General features: G+C 44.2%; 1 protein-coding gene across 1 annotated transcript; it reads left to right on the top strand.

Moving 5' to 3' along the window:
- The first annotated feature begins 3,576 nt into the window (after nt 1-3,576).
- On the top strand, nt 3,577-12,060 carry PROX2 (prospero homeobox 2). Its single transcript, XM_030831754.1, has 4 exons — nt 3,577-4,894; nt 9,000-9,109; nt 10,161-10,355; nt 11,875-12,060. Exons 1-4 carry the CDS (start codon nt 3,577-3,579, stop codon nt 12,058-12,060), a joined length of 1,809 nt encoding a protein of 602 aa, XP_030687614.1.
- Nucleotides 12,061-21,591: the final 9,531 nt, after the last annotated feature.

Genomic DNA, 21,591 nt, shown 5'->3' with positions numbered 1-21,591 from the left:
ATTCCCCTTCTTGTCCTCTCCCTAAAATTCAATCCAACCAGGCTTTCCCCCCCTCCACTCCACCGAAACTGCTCTGATCAAGATCCCAAATGACTCTGATTAACATCTGGAATTACTAACTTGAACGGTCAATTCACAATCCTTATGTGACTTGACCTCTCCCGACTCCTAGAAACACTTTCTTCACTTGGCTCCCAGGACCTCACACACTCCTAGACTAGACTAGATTTCTTCCTAGGACTGATTGGTCCTTGTGTTTCCTGTTTGGGTCCCCTCTGGCCCCAGCCTCTTCATGCTGTTAAGTCCTAGGACTCAGACCTCAGCCCCCTCTCTATCTACATTGACTCCTTGATGAGTTCACCCATCTACACACCAGCAACTCTCAATTTTATATTTCTAGCCCAGATCTCCCCACTGAACCTGAGGCTTAGTTATCCGACTGCTTTCTCAACACCCTCATTTAGATGTCTAATAATTACCTCAAATTTATCATGTCCAAAACTGGGTTCCTGGTATTCCTCCCCAAGCCCGCTCCTTCTGCAGCCCTCCCCAGCTCAGTTCATGCAACTCCATCCTTCCAGGCCAGACACTTCAGAGTCATCATCAGTAATACTTCTTTTTCTCTTGAGCCTCACATCTCATCTGCTAGTAAATCCCATTGGCTCCAGCTTCAACATATATCCAAGACCTGACACAAGTTCCCACTTCCATTATTGCCACCATGGTCCAAGCCATCTCATCAGGGTTATTATCATCTAGATTATCGCAAGAGCCTCCTAAGTAGTCTCCCTGTTTCAACCCTTGCTCCCCACCCCCTTGTTTATTCCCCACCCAGTAGAGAATGAGCCTTTTAAAACTAAGTCAGGTCACATTGCTCATAACCTTCCAATGGGTCTTCGTTTATCTCAGAGTAAAGCCCAACGTTTTTACAAATGACTAACAAGGCCCTATATAATGGCCTTCCATTACTTAGTACGTTATTACATCTGCCTCCCTTTGCATGGATGTTAGCTTCACATGGGCAGAGGATTTTGTCTGTTGTCAGCACTCAATCCATGTTTGTTGAATGAATAAATGAATGAATGTAGAAGAAGGACCAGAGTAAGGAGAGGCTAGAGGATGGGGACCAGTCATGAGGTATTGGAATTGTCCAGGTGAAAAGTTATGAGACGTGGAATCGGGAAAACATAAGGGGAAAAGCATGGCAGAATGTAGTTCAGAGACATTTTTGCCCAAAAATTTACCAGCCATGGTGACCAAATTAATGTTGAGGATAAGGAGGTGGGCAGGGGTCAAAGAGACTCTCCAGCTTGTGGCTTGAACAATAAGATAGGTAGCAGAGAGGTAAGGCAGAGGGGCAGCTCTAGAGTTTGGGTTTGAAAATGTTGAGTTTAGGAAATATTCACTAAGTAGTTAGAATAACTATAACCAAACCTCTCTTCTTTTTGGAAGCTACTTAACTGAAAATATACATGGTTTATACTATTGTTGTATAGTTCCTCTTGGTTAAAATATCAATTCTTCCCGTGTAGTGATCATTATTAGTTAGAAAGCAGCTAAGGCATGCTCAATGACCCAGTTATGCTTATTAGATGATGTGATTTTAAAATAATTTTTTCATATGATACAAATAATATATATTCATTGCCAAATGGTCACAGAAGTTAAATGTTTCTCTCTCCAAGAGGTGGTAAACCATCCAAACTGTTGGTAAAACTTGGTGATAACAAATTATTTAATTTATATTAATTTGGTAAGTCACATTTTTTTTTTAGTAATTTACAAATGTATTCCTTACTCAAAGCCAGAATCTTCTAATCACTCTGAGCTGAGAACCTAGCCTTCTTTCAGTGGCGCTTCCCCCATGACGGCATGGCAGATGCCACCACCTCCCACCCTCTGCCCGGGCACTTGGTATGACGTTGCTCATAGAAAGCTTGTGTTGTGCGGCTGCCAGTCACCTGCCGGCTCCAGGTGGAGGCTGTGGTCAAGTCTACTGACTAGAACCCACTGGATGCAGAAGAGCTGAGATTTCCTGGAGCAGAGAATTCCAAGTAAGCTTCAGGATGAAAGTGGGAAGAAGAAAGCAAGCTCTCTCCCGCCATCATTTGGACTAGAGCAGCAATCGACAGTGAAAATTTGTAAAGAAAAGAGAAATTCACTTACCTTTTCTAGGAAAGGATGAAACTTTTTAACAGGCAGAGAAGTCGGTCTCTTATGCAGGTCTTTTCATCTTCAGGGAGGGAGCTGAAGTGTGGCTGCAACAGAAGAATTGGAATCTTGTAACTGAGAGCCACTCAGCCTCACTGAGCCTCAGTTTCCTCATCTATAAAATGGGAGAATTACACTGACTCTCAAGGTTGGTGTGAGATGCAATGACGTTACATGAACGAATGTTTCGTAAACTCAAAGTGCCTTATACCTGCTACCGGAAGCCTCCTGGTTCAAGTGCAGTGTACTTTGATACTCATGGGAATAAAACAGCTTTACTCAGTCTTTTCTAACATAGCTCTCTCCTTCTCCCCATACCTTCATCCCAATTTCCAGTCCCTTATTGTGCTTTTTCTTCATAGCAGTTAGCACGACCTGAAAATGTACTTATTTATTCTCTCTTCCCGTTACACGCCCAGCTCTGTGAGAGCAAGACTCTGCTGTCTTGTTCACCACCGACTCTCCAAGTGCCCAGAAGGCCTGATGTATAGTAGATGCTTAAAAAGTAGCTGTGAAACGTGGAAAGGTAGATGCATAACCTGACACTTCCAGGAGCAAGATAGCATAGCGGTCAAACAGCGGCTTCTCAAAATTTAGTTTGCTTGTTTTAAAGGCAGGTGCCCTGCCCCAGCACCAAGAGATTCTGATTAATTAGGACTGGCAGGCCTACTGAATTTGCTTGTTTTAACAAGCGCCCAGGGTGATTCTGTTGCAGATAGTCACTCTGAATCAAGACAAATATTGTTCTGACTCCAGCCTGACACTTACTAGCTGTATGACCTTAGGGAGGTAACTTCTTAACTCCTCTGAGCCTGTTTCCTTATCTGTAAAATAGGACTGACAACATTCCCACAGAGCTGTGATGAGAAATAAATTAGGTAATGGATGTAAAGTTCTTGGCCCAATGCCAGTTATGCAGTTAGCTGCCATTATCATTATCATTACAGATTATTTTATTGTTATGCCCTGGCAGGAGAAGAATCTTCTTGGAGAATTGCTCTTCAGAATCTCCTCAAAGTGTGGTCTGGACCAACAGCATCACCTGGGAGCTGGTTAGGGATGCAGAATCTCTGCCCCACTCCAGACCTGCAGACTCAGAATCTGCATTTTAACAAGATTCCAAGGTGATTTGTTTGCACGTACAAGTTTGAAAAGCACCGCTCAAAGTCACACGTACTGTTTTCTCCTGTCTCTAATTTCAGAGTCTGACCAGGAGGTGGGTAAGCCCCGGCATCGTAGAGTCTGAATCCTTCCTCTTTGTGAAGAGAAGCCCCCAGCTCACTGTAGGTGCACCTCCAGCTGAGGACCTGAGGGGGAGGAATTCTCTCACAGCACCCTGACTAACAGCCTCTGAGGAGCCAAGGGATGAATCCAAACTTCAGCTTGCTTTCTCAACCATCCCGGGACTGCTCATACCTGGCAGAACCTCGTACCAAAGATGGAAGAAGCCCGTCCCCCAGAGAACAGGGCAGAGACTCCCCATTTCCCTGGAGCCAGGTCCCCAGCTCCAGCCTCGCTGACCCTGACTGGTTTTGGGATGAGCACATCCAGGCAAAGAGAGCCAGAGTAGAGACCATCGTCCGAGGCATGTGCCTCTCCCCTAACCCTCCGGTGCCAGGCAATGCCCCAGCCAGGGACGGCCCGTGCTGCCCAGAGAAGGCCCGGGAGCGGAAGAGGAAGCAGAATCTTCCCGTGCAGCAAGGCCCCCTGAAGCCAGGCCCTGCCGGGGACCGGGGAAGCAGGAAGGGGGGCCCTCGGGTGAGAGAACAGCTTCACCTGCTGAAGCAACAGCTAAAACACCTGCAGGAGCACATCCTGCAGGCTGCTGAGCCCAAGGCCCCAGCTCAGGGCCCGGGAGGCTCAGAGACAGGGAAGGACCCTCTGAGTGTAAAGCAGAGGGATGGCTCTGGGTCTAGGTCCTGGGCTGTGCACAGTGACCACCGCCAGGGTTCCAGCGGGGACCTCTCCAGGGTGGAGAAGCACAGAGTGTCTGAGGTCAAACACCAGTCTGAGGAACCCAGGCTCCTTCCTTCTGGAGCGCGAGCTTTGCTGGAGATTCTGAAGAAAGAATTGACGGGGGCCATATCCCAGGCTGTGGACTCAGTATTACAGAAGGTGCTATTGGATCCATCAGGCCACCTGACTCACCTGGGCAGAAGCTTCCCGGGACTGGTGCCAGATGGTAGAAGCGAGCCCTCGCCTCCTGAGGGAGGTGGCTGTAAAGATCCCCTTCCTCTGGCTGTCTTGCCCAGGAGGGCCCAGCCACAGACAGGGGCTCCACTGGGAAACTTATCTCTGGCCAAGTCTCTAGATTCTCCCAGGTACCCTGTCTCTCCGAGAATGATCCCCAAACCCTGTCAGGGTCCCCCAGCAAACTGTCCCTTGACTGTGCCTGCCCACATCCAGGAAGATCAGATTCTCAACCAGCTACTGGGCCATAGGCCCAGTGGCCACTGGAGGGGCAATCTTCCGCAGGACTCATCTCCCCAGAGCCACCCCTCCTCAGAGGCGGCCCTGCAACCTTGGCGAGCTGCCAAACTGCGACCACTGGCTTTGAGCCAGCAACAGTGCCCTTGGCTCTTCAGGTCCACCTGTTTGGAAAGACTGCCCCTCGTTCCCTCAGTGAAAATGGAGCAAGGTGGCCTGCAGGCCGTCACGGACGCACTTCCTTTCTCTTCAGCCCTTTACATATCCTTTACTAGTAATCGAAGTTCTCGTTGTCACAGCCCAGAGAGACAGGAAGTCTGGACGATGAGGGGAGGGGGGGACAAATAAGTACCCAGCGCAGGGAACAGCTCTTCTTTCCCGGTGGTCTTCTTAACGTTGCTTCTGGGCCTCCCTCCCCTGTGGCTCGTATGTGTTAGGCTCCTGAGAAAGTGGTGACCACAGTCTGGGATTTAAGGATGCTTGGAGGGGTCCGTCACCTTCCTCTGTGACACATCAGATTCTACCACTACTGACTGAGTCCTTTGGGTCTGAAAGGGTTTTGTCTGTTTTTAAACCCAAATTGGCTCCCAAAATACCCTGTGGAAGGAAAAACCCCACCATTTGGTTGTCAGCTGCCCATAGACCTTGGCACAGCGGGTCAAAGGAATGGCCTCACCGGAGGCATGGCTCCTGGAGCCTCTTGGCCCTACAGGCAAAAGGCCTGCTCTGACCAGATAATTCACGGGGAAGAGATGAGGGACCAGAAACTTCTGGAGCAGATGGGAAAGGGGAAGTTTTCTGCAGGGACTAGACCTGAGGGGTGAGCTGAAAGGGCTAAGAAGATTTCAGTTTAAGGACTAACTTCTAAGCTGCAGCTGAGGAGAGAGCACACATGTGGAGGAAGAGGAGGCCCCCATGGGGAAGCCTGCGGGGCCCAGGCTGGTCTGAGAGGGTCCGAATCTTTTTTTTTCAATTTTTATTTATTTATGTATTTTTGGCTGCGTTGGGTCTTTGTTGCTGCGCGCGGGCTTTCTCTAGTTGCGGTGAGTGAGGGCTACTATTCGTTGTGGTGCGCGAGTTTCTCATTGCGGTGGCTTCTCTTGTTGCGGAGCACGGGCTCTAGGTGCGTGGGCTTCAGTAGCTGTGGCACTCAGGCTCAGTAGTTGTGGCTCGCAGGCTCTAGAGCGCAGGCTCAGTAGTTGTGGCTCACAGGCTTAGTTGCTCCGCGGCACGTGGGATCGTCCCGGACCAGGGCTCGAACCCGTGTCCCCTGCATTGGCAGGCAGATTCTCAACCACTGCACCACCAGAGAAATCCCAAGGGTCTGAATCTTATTGCATCATCTTTGCAACCCTTAGGCAGACCCCACTCTTAAACAGTTTTTTCTTCAGAGTAACTCTCCCTCAGGATGTTAACAGTTGTTGAAGTAGGAGAAAAAGTAGCTTGGGTAAATAAACACTGGGTTAGTTCCATTACTGCGGGACTTGTCAGAGCCATGCTTAAGTCCAATGAAAAGCTCTAAGAGGAGAATGTATGCAGCCCCAAACTCATATGACCAAAGGATCCTTTTCCAACAGGCATCTGTAGGACTCAAGTTCCTGAGAACATATTTTGGATGTTGCTTTTTTAGGGAGCCAAGCCCACGCTGCTGCTTCTCAGGGACAGCCTTACGTCGAATCTCCTTGTGCCTGTGGAGTCACACAAGCAGGTGTGAACAGTCGTGCCCTCTACCTGGCAAGCAGTGGTGAGGACGCAGGATGGGATGGGGCCAGCTCACTACCACGCCAGGCCTGCCCTTGTGTCCTAAATGCTATGAGCACCCCCTGCTGGTCACGGGTGTTAGAAACACTCCCGAAGCTCTGGCCCCGCTGGCTGCTTTCCTGGCAGGCAGTGAGCAGCTACAAAACCAACGCTGAGAGCACCTCACCAGCCACCAGTAGGCATAGAGATATCAACATAGGCAGAATTTCTCATCAGGTGATAGCCCTCTGTGAGGAAAGCTATCTGTCGGGCCTCTGATAAGAGGTTACTGGTTAAGACTCTCTGTCAAAGTCAGGTGGTGGAAGAACCTCAAGGGCTCAGTCCCCAAAGATTCTCTGCTGTCCTTCCCCTGTGAGGGGCACCTGGCCCTGAGAAATACACACACAGGGGTGTGCCTGGCCCTGCCTCATGACATGAGGATTGGGCTCCAAGAGCTTCAGGAGGTTTCGGGGGGCACCCGGGTCAGGTACTTGGCTACCTTTGGAATGATTGGGGGCCCCCAGGCAGCATCCTGGCCCCAATTATTCCCTCATTCCAGCATTAGAGATTTATTCCTCTGGGCCATGAAAGCCACCTAAGAGCAAGTTCTTCACGTGGCACGTGGAATACAATGTTGAATGGATAAGGTTCTTGCTCTCAAGGACCTGCACATTCACATGATACCCCTGTGAAACAGGTAGAGCAGGTATGATGATGAGACAATGACGATTTACTGCACACCTTCTCTGCGGCGGGCACTGCGACTCGCAGTTCCCCTGCTCACCCCCTTAGCCACAGTTCTGAGACACAAAACGCTCTGAAAACCTCTATTTCTTTCCCCTAAGGTTGATGGGAACTCACTTGGTTGCAAAACCTGACTGCACTGATAGGAGGCTATTTATAGACTATCTCACTTAGCATAATTAGTCATTGATTTTGCTGTGGGAATATTAAACGGATTAGACTCCTGCCACAGACCCTGCTGTGGGTGTTAACTAACACATCGTACATGCACCGTATTACCTTTATAAAATAACAGGGATTCTGAAGTCTGGCCTCCATTTGGCCCAGAGTTTCAGATAACGGATTGTGGGCCTGTGTTATCTTACCCTCCTCAATCATCCACTCTAGATCAGTATCAGGGAGGCAGAGACAGAGAAGCAAAATAACTTGCCCAAAGTCAAAGACAGACACATGCAGAGACAGGATTCAAACCCAGCATCTGACTGCTAAGCACAAGCTTCAACCACTACACTCCACAGTTTAGAAATCAGGCCCAGAGAACATAAGTGGCTTGCCCAAGGTCACACAGGGTCTTGGTGGCAAAATCTGTATCTGAAACTGGGTCTTTGGACTCAATCCAGGATTCTGTCCACAGCATTTATGAAGGATAAGAAGTAGGGCCAATGAGGCAGGGAGCAGGGGCCTCCTGGACAGCAGCCTGGGTGACTGGCCAGCTATAATTATAATCAGTTGCTTGGTTTCCTTCGGGTAAACTGACATATCCTACTGAGAAGTCTTTATTGTCCTAAGGCTACAGCTCAGGCCTGAGCTCCGGGGTAACTCTGTATGCTTGCACTCAGCCCTAGGATTGTTCCTGGGAATGCTAAGTGTTCTTGTGTAAGAATCTTTTATTTCCCTCTCACCCTGGTGCTAGTTTTCACACCACAGCCCCCTACTCTTATTAAAGGGGAAGGAATCTGTTCCCAGAGTGAGGAATGAGTTGGAATAGAATTGCCATATTTGTGTATGGATTAAAGTTGACCATTTAATCACTCCCTCATTCCTTCATCCAACAAACATTTATTGAGCACCTACTATGTTCCTAGCACCGGGCTAGGCACGTGGAATACAAAGATGAAAGGATAAGGTCTCTGCTCTCAAGGAGCTAACAGTCTAAATGGGGAGACAAACATGCAATAAAATTCCAATAGTGTCATTGTTACAAAAAAAGGTTTATACAAAGAGTGTTGGTAGCCCAGGGTAAGGAAGGCCTAATTTGGCAAGAAAAGGTTTCACAGCAGAGGGAACATCTGATTTGAGATGGGAAGGATGAGGGAAAATTCTGCCAGGCAAATGGAGAGCAGTTGCAGCCCAGCAATTCAAGCTTCTTGAGCCAAAGTTAACTGTGATCTGGTACTCAGTCTGGTTAGATGCTCGTTGGCGTCAACACTGCAAAGGCAATGATGAGAGCCAGAATGGGACCATCGAGTCGACTCCTCTCATTTTACAGATGAGGAAACTGAGGCAGAGAGAAGTAAATCTCTACCTGAGGTTTTGAAATGGTTTATCTGGGAGAGAGTTGCCATCTCTTCCCATCGTATTGTGAAATCACACACACAGTACAACAAACTGTATTTGATATCACATGTGCCATAGAACTTTTACACATCAAAATGCTTTATAAATTCTGCAACTTTACTGTACATATATGGTATTCAGCATCTGGAAAGAAAAAGCTTATCTGATCATACTTGCTAGAGGCAGAAAAACAGAGCAAATACATCATTCAACCAGAAAAAAAATAAAATAGAAAGCATAAGGAACAGGGCAATTTACTATTTGGATAATTTGACAAAATTATTTGATAAACTGGTATTAGTTTTCCTTGACCCTGGGATAAATCCAGGAGGGCCTCAACCCTGGTCACTTGAAGAAGGCCAAACTAATGTTTTTCTTCACACGCTATCCCAGTTCCAACCTCCTGAAGGCTTATTTTCCTGATGTTCAGGTAAACTCCTTCAACTCAGTTTCAGCCTCTGCAAAACTCCCAAGTGGCAGCGGGTTTTTCCCATGTGAGGCAAGTCCTAGGTCATCATATGTGCACTTTAGCTCCCCTTCATGTTGTGGATGGAATTGGTGGCATTTTTGGTCTGGGCTGAGAAACTGCCTGAATCATCAGGGGTAACTTTGAGGGTAGGAAAGTTGGGTGTCTGAATTTAAGCTTTTGAACTGTAGGTATACCCAGAAACATACGGGGAGAGAGGCAGGGTTAGAAAGAACCACTAGGAAATGGCGTCTTTGGCCTAGTGTTCTGTCTTTGCTGGGGACGCTATGAAAAAAAGAAAGAGTGTATCAAGAGTTGGACACTGTCCCTGTCAACTTTACATTCAAACTGCTGTGTTTCAAAATCGACTGAAGGTGCATACAGATCAATGTGACAATAAGAAAAATGAAGGTCTGGTGGCTGGAACCAGGCCTTGCCTGTTTCCATAAAGTTTCTGAGGGCCTCCTTTACCCTGGGTATTGGGTTAGGGGCTGTTAATACTTTGTATCTATATCATCCCTTTGCTGTTTTTGAGCTCTTGCCCTCATATCCAATTGCTCGGTTGATCCCTGCACCAAGCTCTCATTCTGATTCATTCCGCAACTCCGAGTTGCCAGTAAATGGCTCTCTGATCTTTACCTTTACCCCTTTCCTTGGCTCTCTACCTGGCAGAGGGCTCTGGGGCTGCCATGCAGTCTACCTGGGTGCAGCAGAAGCTGGGACCACACTAGTCTTGACCCTGGACCCTCCCAAAGTCACACTTCAAGAGTGAAAAACCTTTATAAATCTAGGCTATAAAATACATTTTCTAATGGGCATTATGGCCTAATTCAGATTTTTCTGTGTATAACTGTATAGGCTTAGAAAACAGCTGTGGCTTCTTTTTTAAAGAAAGCCCTTTTTAGTGTTGCTTGAAGCCATTCTTGTTAACCCCTGTGTTGAACTGGAAGCTGACAGTTCTGACCGAGCACCTCACGGCAAACGTCTGAGTTCATGGACCCTGTTGTTTGTACAGTTCAACCGCTGCATTACCTCCCAGATGATCAAGTGGTTCAGCAACTTCCGTGAGTTTTATTATATCCAGATGGAGAAATTTGCCCGGCAAGCAATTTCAGATGGTGTCACAAATCCCAAAATGCTGGTGGTTCTCCGCAACTCGGAGCTTTTTCGAGCTCTCAATATGCACTATAACAAGGGAAACGACTTTGAGGTAAGATCATGTGCTTGGGTCCCAGGAGGACTGATGAGTGCCTTCCCTTTGTGATTGGAGTTTTAGAAAAGATCCCCTTCCGTGTCTGTCCTTACATCACTGAGAGCAGGGCAGCCTGGGGCCAATCTCTGTACCATCCACAAAGATTACAGCCTGCACATCTTCTCTTAGGCAACTGATGGATGCTGCAAACTGAATGTACAGCCAGTCTTTATTCATAAACTTGGCCAGAGGTCAGCTGTTATGCCATTTTAGACAATACTCTGTAATGACCGAGTTACACAGCCTGTCGACCTTCTCACCTTAGCGCCAGGAGGCCCAGGACTGAATGCAGGGCTCAGCTGCAGCGCCTAGTCTTGGCCTAGGTTTTCTTTACAACAGTCTCTGTTCTTTCAATCATTTGGTTCTTATCTTCATTCTCCCTTGAACAGTTTTATCTGTGGGTCTCCCATGGCAAGTCACCTCAAATCCTTTCTGGAAATAATAAACAATCCTCAAGCTTCTCAGTCCTTTGGGGATCTCTGTGAAGGCACGCTGGTGGCACCGTAGAGGTAAAGCATCAGTAAAGGGTGAGCAGGTGGCCTAAGTGTCGCTGGTGAGAACTCGTAAGCTTCCTTGTGTGTGGCTGACAGCTCGGTTAGGCTGGCATCTTGTTCTGCAGGTGCTGGGTGTGTCTGGTCACTGACTACACTTCCCTCTTCTCGCATTTCTCACTTGACTGTGATCACAAAGCAGTGTAATGACACCTCCAAAAAAGAGAAGCACTGCTGGCATCCACTGGTTAGATGCTCCATCAGAGTATGTTTGGAAACCTAAGCCTACCTGTGGGGAAAATGGACCACGCCTCCTTTGTGAGGCTCGTGGGGGTCAAGGCATGTGGTTGGGAGGCAGCGCTGCCACGTCTTTCCACGTGCGGGTGTCATCTGGCACGCAGTGGTGGCAAGCCCCAGGCCAGGCTGGATCTGGAGGCCCTGTAGGATGTCCCATCATTAATGGTGCCAGTCTGGGTGAGGTCCTGGAACATCTTCTTGAGGCCCCCCCACACCCCTGCAAGCCTCCTGGTTGGCTTTGGGAGCAGGAATGATTCCAAGTCCTTCGAACCCAGTCCCAAAAGATGGCAGAATGAGGTACGACAGTCGTAAGCTTGGGGGCAGTTCTTTCCACATGAGGCACTAAGGAAAAGAATACGAAAAACCTCTTCTGAACCACAGATTTAACTTCAATCAGAGTCAGTTTCCCACTTACTAAAAACGCCACTCATTAGTGGAATCAGCTACTCCTGCAAAGGAAGTGTCCCTAATACGCTTTCTCCCAGGGCTGTCTCATCAGTACCATCATTTTAAGGTATGTATTTGATGAGGGAGGAAGAGATTCCACAAGTCAGGGGCCAGTAGAGCAGGGATGCTCTGATCAGCCCACAACCCTAGGAACAGGCAGCATCAGGCAGTGAGGTCTGTATGGTGCCAGTGCTTCACAGCCTCACGTCTTTTCTTCCTTGTGGGTCTCTTTGGGAGTGCAGGTCCCAGATTGCTTCTTGGAAATCGCCAGCTTGACATTACAGGAGTTCTTCAGGGCTGTCTCCGCAGGCAAAGACTCAGATCCTTCCTGGAAGAAACCCATTTACAAAATTATTTCGAAACTGGACAGTGACATCCCAGAGATATTCAAATCTTCCAGCTATCCCCAGGAGCTGTTTCGGAATTAAGGTCCCACAAAGTGAGGGGCGACTGGCCTGGGTTTCCTGGGTTTATCTTAAATGGCAGTCAGTACAGCTGTAGTCATATAAAAAGAGCATAAGGAGAAACCCCTCAAATAGGTACCATTACCATTTTTGATCATTTATTTCCTTTTCCAGAATTACCAGAGGCTTAACATTAACTATAAAATATTGTAAAAGGAACACAACAGTTTGGAACCAGAAGTATCTCCACGCCACTGTTTCCAGGTATCATGACCCTGGGAACTTGCAGGTGTCTCTGCATCTGTAACATGAGGTTGTATGGATAAAAAGACGTGTCCTAAAGTGCTCTGTGAAATGTTTCTCACTACACAAATGTTATTTTTTTTCTCCTTCATCCTTCAGATAAGGCTATCTTATTTGGGGTTTTTATAAATTGCTGTTTCGAGTTACCTATTTATCAAGCTCCACTTATTTGAAAGACACTTTCAAATACATTACCTTTAAGCTTTTTACCCTGAAACATTTTTAAAACAACCAAACAGAAGTTTTAGAACTGTAAGATAACTCGCCAAAGGCTATGAGGCTAGGGCATTTGGGTTGGTAGGGGCAGTCAGGAGTGTGGAGCAACCCATGGCCTTCTGATGCCAGGCTGCATGTGGACCACCTCATGCTGCCGCCCATGCTCTCACACAGGCCACCACCCCCGGTGAGCATCCAGCACTGATGCGGCACTAGATTCTGACAACCCCTGCCTGGCACTTAGGAGTGCTTCATCACCCGGATGTCCACCGATCGTTCCAGCAAAGCCGACACAAACTTTCTGCAGGACCTGAGTGTTGCCGTACATTCACATTTATCTGCTGGAAGAGTTTATCAGCTGAATAACCCACACAGTCTCTAGGTGACCAATGCAATTAATGCCCCAACTTCCCATGTGCAGAAGAAACTGAACTTCAGACCACGAAAGCTAGAAGGGCCTTAGGGGCTCATCTGGCCTACCCTGCTTAAAAGAGGAAGGAGGAATGAAGCCCAGATGCGAGGCTTTGCACAGACCATGGATGGCTTAAGTGGGACAAATACAGCATCACACAGCAATGGAAATTCTCCTGCTCCATAAGGACATTACAGCCCATGGTCAATCTTTCACAGATAAAGGAATTCATGAAATCAACATTCCTTTCACCTACTGCTCCAACACAAATTGTGACTTGCTCTGAGCATATAGGCAAGACATCTGCAAAGCTGAGTAACTGTATCTAGCTTCCCAGCTAGTCAGGGTCAAGTCTTTGAAAGGATGCCAAAGGTGCGCAGGCCAGGATAGGCGTCACAGAGCTTGAGCTCTGTGCTCTGATTAAGGGGTGTCTGTGACTTCGTTAGTTTACTTCTTTTCCCTCTGTGCAAAACAAGTTTCCACATTTAACTACTCCACTTCCTTGACTTTTCAGGTCAGCTGGATCAGATAAGATGAAATCCCTAAATTATTGCTAGATGTATCAACATAAAAAGGTAGGAAAGACGACTTTCTTTTGAATTTTCTCTTACTCCAAATAGCTAAGAGGAAAAACAAAACAAACATACTCAGCCCAAGCCAGTCTTTTTGGGCTGCTTTAAGGCTATTTGTAAGTGTCCTTCATCACATCCAACTGCACTCAGATGATCTTTGCCCTATTTTCTCCCACAATGTTCTCTTCACAAAAATGAAGGACTCCGCCAAACCTCAGTTTTAAAAGCAAGCAGGCACTGAGTATCCTGAGCAAGGGCAATCAGGCATCTGTGTTTGGGGACAGAAGAACCTGCTGTCCAGAGTGACATTACATAGTTATTTAAGACATTCATGGGAAACAATTCCAAGTTCACATGATTGTCCAATATGAACAGCCACTTTCTGTCCCAAACCTGAAATTCATTAGTTTTAAACACTGAGCCAAGCCACCTCCAGGGCAGTGAACCTTGTCCCAGGGACCAATTAGATGAAATGTACAACTCAAATTGAAAACATTTGGGTACTGCAGTCTTTCCAGGAAGTGTTCTCTAACCACTGAGCTAAACACACAAGAATGCATAAATATATATGCTCTGCCAACAGAAGAATTCTAGTTTACTATATTTTTCTGTCTCTACCAAGTATGGTGGGAACACATTCGAGCATAAGCTGAGATGGTTATTGTGTTCTTTTAGCAGTCATAATATTGCCAAAGGTCTGCTTATTCTTTCCATCAAGGTGTTATGTGGATATACCCAAATTAGACATGCTCAGTGTCTGGTCAAATACTGCATAATTGTCCAATCCTTCTTTGTTGGACAGCAGGGGCTGGACTGTGGTTTAAGATGATGGCACTATTGAGGACTTAATATCCAATGATCAATTGAAAGCAGGCAGTTAACTGGCATTCCATGCAGAAAAATGTTCATTAGGACCCTTTATTTCAAACATGGTTGTATACAGTATACACAGCTCCAGACCGGATTCATACGGTGAAGAGGCGAAAGGCATCTCCTAGGTATATAAGGGGCTACCCGAGCCATTTTCTTTCCATCAGAGGAAGGGCATACCTGGCAGCGATAGCACAGCACTCTTTAATAAAGTTCTGCACCCCAGACCCAGGGAGGTACACAGGTCCACTTTTAAAAATTGTCTTTGTTTTCAATGACGTAATATAGAATCCTCAGAAAGAATAATTTAAAATAAGCCTTCCATAACATAATTTTACATGTGCCTTTAAGAAAATATTTCTTTTAAAATCTTTATAAAATTGGCTGAAATTTTGGTAACCAGTTTCCTGGATGAAGTATATATTCTAAATGTTCATATTTATTTATTTATTTATTTTTTGGCGGTACACGGACCTCTCACTGTTGTGGCCTCTCCGGTTGCGGAGCACAGGCTCCGGACGCGCAGGCTCAGCGGCCATGGCTCACGGGCCCAGCCGCTCCGCGACATGTGGGATCCTCCCGGACCGGGGCACGAACCCGCGTCCCCTGCATCGGCAGGCAGACCCTCAACCAACTGCGCCACCAGGGAAGCCCTTTTTTTTTTTTTTTTTAAGTGAAGTACAGTTGATGTTGTGGTAGTTTTTGGTGTACAGCAAAGTGTAAATGTTCGTAATACTGGATTCTATCGTTTTTCTTTTATAGTTTTGAACCTTTGCTCTGTAAAGCAGATCAAACATAGTTTGATGATGCATGCATTCAAAACAAAACAGAACGTTTAAAAATCCATTGATTTTTTACACAAACTCTATTAGGTAATTTGTTATTTCACATAATACATGTGTATTTGTATTTCACACAATGTAAGATCATTTTCTCAGGACTGAGAAAATCAGAAAAGATAATGAGATAAAGTGATGAGGGGGAGAGCTGAAGTTATAGTTCTGTCAGGCTGATGCTTGTGACAATATGGCAAATACAATACTTCTCATGAAAGTATATTCTTGGTCAGATTTAAGTATATACAACACACACTGTAAAGACTGAGCTCTGGTTACATATTTGAGAGCATTACTAATGCATGCTGTATCTCTGAGGTAGATCATGGTACCTACACTTAAAACTGTGTACTAAGTGCTCACCCATGGAGAAAGATAATTCTTGAAAAGGGTATTTTTCAGGGGTAGACAATTTCTATAGACCAGAAGAAGCTCTTTCAGACTATATAAACCTAAAGAGTATAACCAAGTGTCCAGGAGTTGAATGCTCAATCATATTCTTTTAGAAAACCAGATGCTAGGCCCCAGAGGAAGAAGGGAATGTCTGATGAAACGTTGAGGGCAGGTACAGACAACGAAAACAGTATAGGAACACCCACTCCAAACCCCACCAGTTTCACATGTCCATCTACTCACACTGAGGAGTCTGCCTGCTCTTTCACCAAGGGTCTCTCGGGGTTATTTGTTTCTAACAATCTTACCCTTCACACTGACAAACTCTTGTTTTGCCATTTCCCAATTCTCCAGCATCACCCCTCAAACAAACGTCAGGTCCTAGAGTCTTCCCTTAGAAAACCCTTTTTCTCCCCATATTTACTGATTTCTGTGGCTCAGACTCCTTATCTCCTTGACAACTGCTTCTCCTTAACTAAGTCTGAAAAGTAAGCAAGCACTGAGTACCTCAAGCAAGAATGTCGTCTCTCCCCTTCCCTTTCCCCCACTTTATCCTCAGCTATCTGATCTGCTGCCCACCCCCCACCTTCACTTTCCCCCTCAACCAATACCTTTCCTAAGTAGAGTTCTGTGGTTAGGTGCATGAGTTCTGGAGTGCCTTGTCATTCTGGCTCAAGTACCTACCAGCTCTGATCTCTGCAAGTTACTTATTCCCTTGGCCTCAGCTTTTCCATTTGTAAAACAGAGATAATAAAATAGTACCTACCTCATAGTACTGATGTAAGTTTTAGGTAAAATCATACATGAAATTCTCAGCACACTCCTAGCGTACAGTAGGTGCTCAGTAAATATTATTAGCTACATTATTACTCAGCAGTCATAAACTGTTAGCAAAATCATGAACTTGTACTCCTAACAGTGAAGGAGAATTATTTCTTAAGAACAGCACTGATGTGTGTGACATTACTGATATAAAACATATTCTGAATTTCATTTTTACTATAACCATGTAGTAACATGTACTAGTATCTGTAAAGATAGCAAAAAACTTAGCTTTAAAGTGGTATGTTAACGTTTTCTGAGAGGTAAACAAAACCCAGCCTAAAAAAAAAGCCATGTGCCATAAACTCTATATGCTTCCCTCACTCTTTATAACAATCCTATGTTGATGTGCTGTTTACCTGACACATGACATAGCTATTATTGCTATTTGCTAGTTGGTTGCTAAGACATCAACCTGCTTTTCTGTAGGCCAATACATTGCCTTTTTGACACCCTTTTAATTATAAGCTTTGTGACTGATGTAGTATTTCTAAAATTATTCAACTTGCTGTCTTCAGCAACTGCTTTTTGAGGCTGTAGCAGTATCCATTGGATAGACTGTTTCTGGCTTGAGTATTTTCTGAATTAACTTCTGCCATTTATTCAAAACATCTTTGTAGTTGTTCCACTTGTTAAAGAGGCTGTTTCATTGTTTTCTTGATTGGGTGGGTGGGTGGGTAGGGGGAGCATGTACTGACACAACCCTGATTTTCCTCTCTTAACCTTTAAAATCTATTTACATTTCCACAAAGAAAAGCGTGCTTTCTTATTGAAAATAACCTGACCTCTTCTCTGGTTCTTTTTCATTTAATAGTCATTAAAGTTGATTATTTTCTTCCTCTGTTCTCTCATGAATATGGGTCCGTGATTACCATTTTCAGAATATTTAAGACTCTAAATGTTTTTTTGGCTACTGTTTCTAAATAAACTGACTTTTTCAAATCAAGATTTATGAGACAATAGGATTATCAATTTGATGCTTTGCTGAATTCTCACTCTATGAATCCCTAACAAAAAAATACACAATTACATTTGGTAGAATATATTCTTTATAAATACCACAAAGCTGCTTTTATTCAAGATTACTATCTTGGTGTTTAGACACTTTATTCCTCATCATATATCCCCTTACTTCATCAGGGCTGAGCTTACTGACTCTGGACCAACCAGAACAAACTCCAGAACTCCTCTCCTATGGAACTCTTGCCAAAAATAGTGTCAGAAATAAGAGTTTCTAGAGAAGAGAATGGGGTGCAGGTATTAGAACAGAACACACATATGAACAGTTTTTGCTAGACTGTAGATTTGTCGGCAAATCCTGGGAACAGAAAGCTTAAAATCACTGGACTTACATTCCTAAACACCTTAGTTTTGCTATACTAGATGCAAAGATAATTAAAATCCTCATACCATGTGAATGGTAGTTATGATAATGTATCCTTTCTCTCTTGAGTGAGGCAGAGTTTAATATGTTGACAATGCTGAGAATATGCTATTAAGTGACAGTTTTCACTTCTTTACTATAGAATCATGGCTATTCACTTCAAATGTATCAGGGCATTTCTCTGGCAGATGGACAGTCTTCTCACTGTTTCAGGAACTAGAAAGATGCACTATTTATTGAGCAAATCTCAAATGTTCCAAAACTTGGCAGAAAAAGAACTCCCAAGCATTGAGTCCATTGCTGTTGTACCAGAACTGGTGAATTTGCCCCCAAAATGAAGATCAATAACAGATTTTTCGGCTTTGGGGTATATACTTAACAGTTCACTTCCTTTAAATAAAGCGACCACAATTTACCTTTTCAAAGCATAGTTACCGAGAAACACACTTGTATTGATGATCCCATGAAAAAAAGACCAAAAGCCACTTGAGGTTGCAAAAGCTATGTGGCACCTCCCAGCAATACAAAGTCCTGAACTCAAGTTGGGGATGGGACTACGAGCAAAGTGACTCATTCCATATCTTTTAACAGTTCTTCAAAATCCCATGTGAAGTACTGTATCATGATTATGGTAGTGGTTACGCAAAGCCACACATGATAAAACGGCATAGAATTACACACACATACACACTTGAGTGCTTGTAAAACTGGTGAAATCTGAACAAGCTCTGTGGAGTATACCAATGCTAATTTCTTGGTTCTTATGTAAGATGCTAACATAGGGGAGGCTGGGAGAAGGATGCATGAGGACTTCCCTGTACATTTTTTTTAAAAAACTTCCCATGAATCTATAATTATTTCAAAATAAAAAGTTAAAGAAAAAAACATAACCCACATAGAATCAGAATCTTTAAGAAAGGGTTCTATTGAAGGAGAGATGCACTCTAAGGAAGAAGCATACAAAGGCCCACACCAGCACAGACTGGAGTGCTTCTATAAGGACACAATTTTCATTGTTAGGGTCTGTTTGGTCTTGTTCTGTTCTGAGTACACAGATAATCGAACTATCAGCTAGTTCTGCTCTTTGGGATCAGAAAGAAGTCATGGAAAAACAACCTGTCCTGCGTGCTCACCACACTCCTCATCTGTCTACAACCTCCCCACAAATCACATTTCCCCTCTAAACTTCCAAGTTGAAGTAACATCGTACAGCAATTCATTTCTTTGTATTGTTAGGAATCTTCACCACAACTGTGAATGTCTTGGCTTGTTTTCAGGCCCAGGGGCACATATGTGTTTTAGATTAAAAGACGTTTTAAATCTTGGCTTTATTTGCTCCCAATAAGCCAGATTCTTCCTGTGCCTAAGCTGTTCCTTGGCTATCAAGGACCTTTGGAAACTAACACTAACTCTTTCAGGCTAGGTGGATTTTATTTTTCACTTTAGGAGTTTCCTATTAACAAACAGCCTTCCTACACCTCCAATTTCTTCCACACTTGCGAAGTTACTGACAGACCAGGGCCTTTGGAAAGTGTGATCAATGAACCTACCTTCAGACGGAGATAAAATAAAATTTAAAACCTCCTTTAGCCTACCAGTTCTCAAGCTTGGCTACATATTGGAACTACCCAGTGGACTTTAAAAATTACCAGTGTCTGAGTCCCACCTCTAGATTCTGATTTAATTGCTATGAGGTGTAGCCTGAACTTTGGGAGTTTTAACAGATCCCTAGATAATTCTTATATGCAAAGTTTGATAACTACTGCTTTCGCACACAACTCTTCACATGGAACACTTTTCATATTTCATCACTCTTCCAAACATGCATAAAGAAAAGAGTAATCATATGCTTTAGTGCTCATGAAATACTAAGCAATTATTCAACTTGAAACATATCAACTCTTGGATTAGGGCCTCCACTGTCAGTACCCTTCCCTGACCATAAAACTTTGGGAATGCCTTGTAGAGGCCCTACTGACACGCTCAGGTTCATATCTAATGAAAGTGGAAGGCTCATATGAAAAAGAGGAGATCCTCTCTTTTCCTCTCTCTCCCCCTCCCTCTCTGTCTCTGTCCTTCTATATATATATATTTTTAAAAACACTTTATTTTTTAGAGCCATTTTGGGTTCACAGCAAAATGGAGCAGAAGGTACAGAGATTTCCCATATATACTCCCTGCCTCCATTTAAGCACAGCCTTCTCCATTATCAACATCCCCACCAGAGTGGTACATTACAAATGATGAATCTACATTGATATATTGGCATCACGCAAAGTCCATAGTCTTCATTAGAGTTCTCTCGGTATTGTACATCCTATGGGTTTGAACAAGTGTATAATGACATGTATCCACCATTACTGTATCATACAAAATAGTTTCACTGCCCTAAAAATCCCTCCTTTTCCATTAACCCCTAGCAATCACACTAATCTTTACTGTCTCCATAGTTTTGCCTTTTCCAGAATGTCATATAGTTGGACTCATGTAGCATTTTAGACTGGCTTCTTTCATTTAGTAATATGCATTTAAGTTTCCTCCATGTCTTTTGATGGCTTGATAGTTCAATTCTTTTTAGAGCTGAATAATATTCTATTGTCTGGATGTACCACAGTTTATTTATCCCCTCACCTACTGAAGGATATCTTGGTTGCTTCCAAATTTTGACAATTATAGAATAGAGCTGCTGCAAACATCCATGTGCAGGTTATTGTGTGCCCATAGTTTTCAGCTCCTTTGGGTAAACACCAAGGAGTGTGACTGCTAGACTGTATGATAAGAACACGTCTACTTTTGTAAGAAACTGCCAAACTGTCTTCCAAAGTAGCTGCACCATTTTGTGTTACTACCAGCAATGAATGAGAGTTCCTGTTGCTCCACATCCTCACCAACATTTGACACTGTCCACGTTCTCGATTTTGGCCATTATAACAGGTGTGTAGTTGTACCTCATTGTTTTAATTTGCATTTCCCTAAAGACATATAATGTGAAGCAACTTTTCATATGCTTATCATCTGTATACCTTCTTTGGTGAGGTGTCAAGGTCTATGGCCCATTTTTAAATTGGGTTGTTTTCTTATTGTTGAGCTTTAAGACTTCTTTTTGATTTTGGATAATAGTCCTTTATCAGATATGTGGTTTGCAAATATTTTCTCCCAGCCTGTGGCCTGTATTTTTATTCTCTTGAATGTGTCTTTAGCAGAGCAGAAATTTGAATTTGAATGAAGTCCAACTCATCAATTCTTGCTTTCCTGGGTTATGCCAAGATCATCTAGATTTTCTCCTATGTTCCCTTCTAGGAGTTTTATGGTTTTGTGTTTTACATTTAGGTCTGTGATCCACTTGGAGTTAATTTTTGTGAAGGGTGTATTCACTTATTTGCATGTCAATGTCCAGTTGTTCCAGCACCATCTGTTGAAAATACTATCTTTGCTCCATTATATTGCCTTTGATCCTTTGTCAAAGATCAGTTGATTATATTCATGTGCATCTATTTTGGGCTCTCAATTCTATTCCATTTAATTATTTTTGTCTGTTCTTTCACAAATACCACACTGTCTTGATTACTATAGTTGTAATAGTAAGTCTTGAAGTCCAAATTCAAGTAAGTAGTACCAGTCCTTCAATTCTGTTCTTCAATATTGTGTTAGCTATTCCAGGTCTTTTGCCTCTCCATATAAACTTTAGAATCAGTTTGTTGACACCCACAAAAAATTTTGCTGAATTTTGATTGGGATTACATTGAA

The sequence above is a fragment of the Globicephala melas genome, chromosome 2 (genome assembly GCF_963455315.2).
Source record: "Globicephala melas chromosome 2, mGloMel1.2, whole genome shotgun sequence".
In the NCBI taxonomy this organism is placed as follows: Eukaryota; Metazoa; Chordata; class Mammalia; order Artiodactyla; family Delphinidae; genus Globicephala; species Globicephala melas.
The sequence above is the reverse complement of the archived record's forward strand: the minus strand, read 5'-3'. Positions and strand labels throughout refer to the sequence as shown.

Coding starts and splice junctions, on each gene's coding strand:
- PROX2 (XM_030831754.1), top strand. CDS start 3,577: ATGAATCCAAACTTCAGCTTGCTTTCTCAACCATCCCGGGACTGCTCA. Junction 4,895..8,999: donor ACTTCCTTTCTCTTCAGCCC/TTTACATATCCT, acceptor TGACCCTGGGAT/AAATCCAGGAGGGCCTCAAC. Junction 10,356..11,874: donor ACAAGGGAAACGACTTTGAG/GTAAGATCATGT, acceptor TTGGGAGTGCAG/GTCCCAGATTGCTTCTTGGA.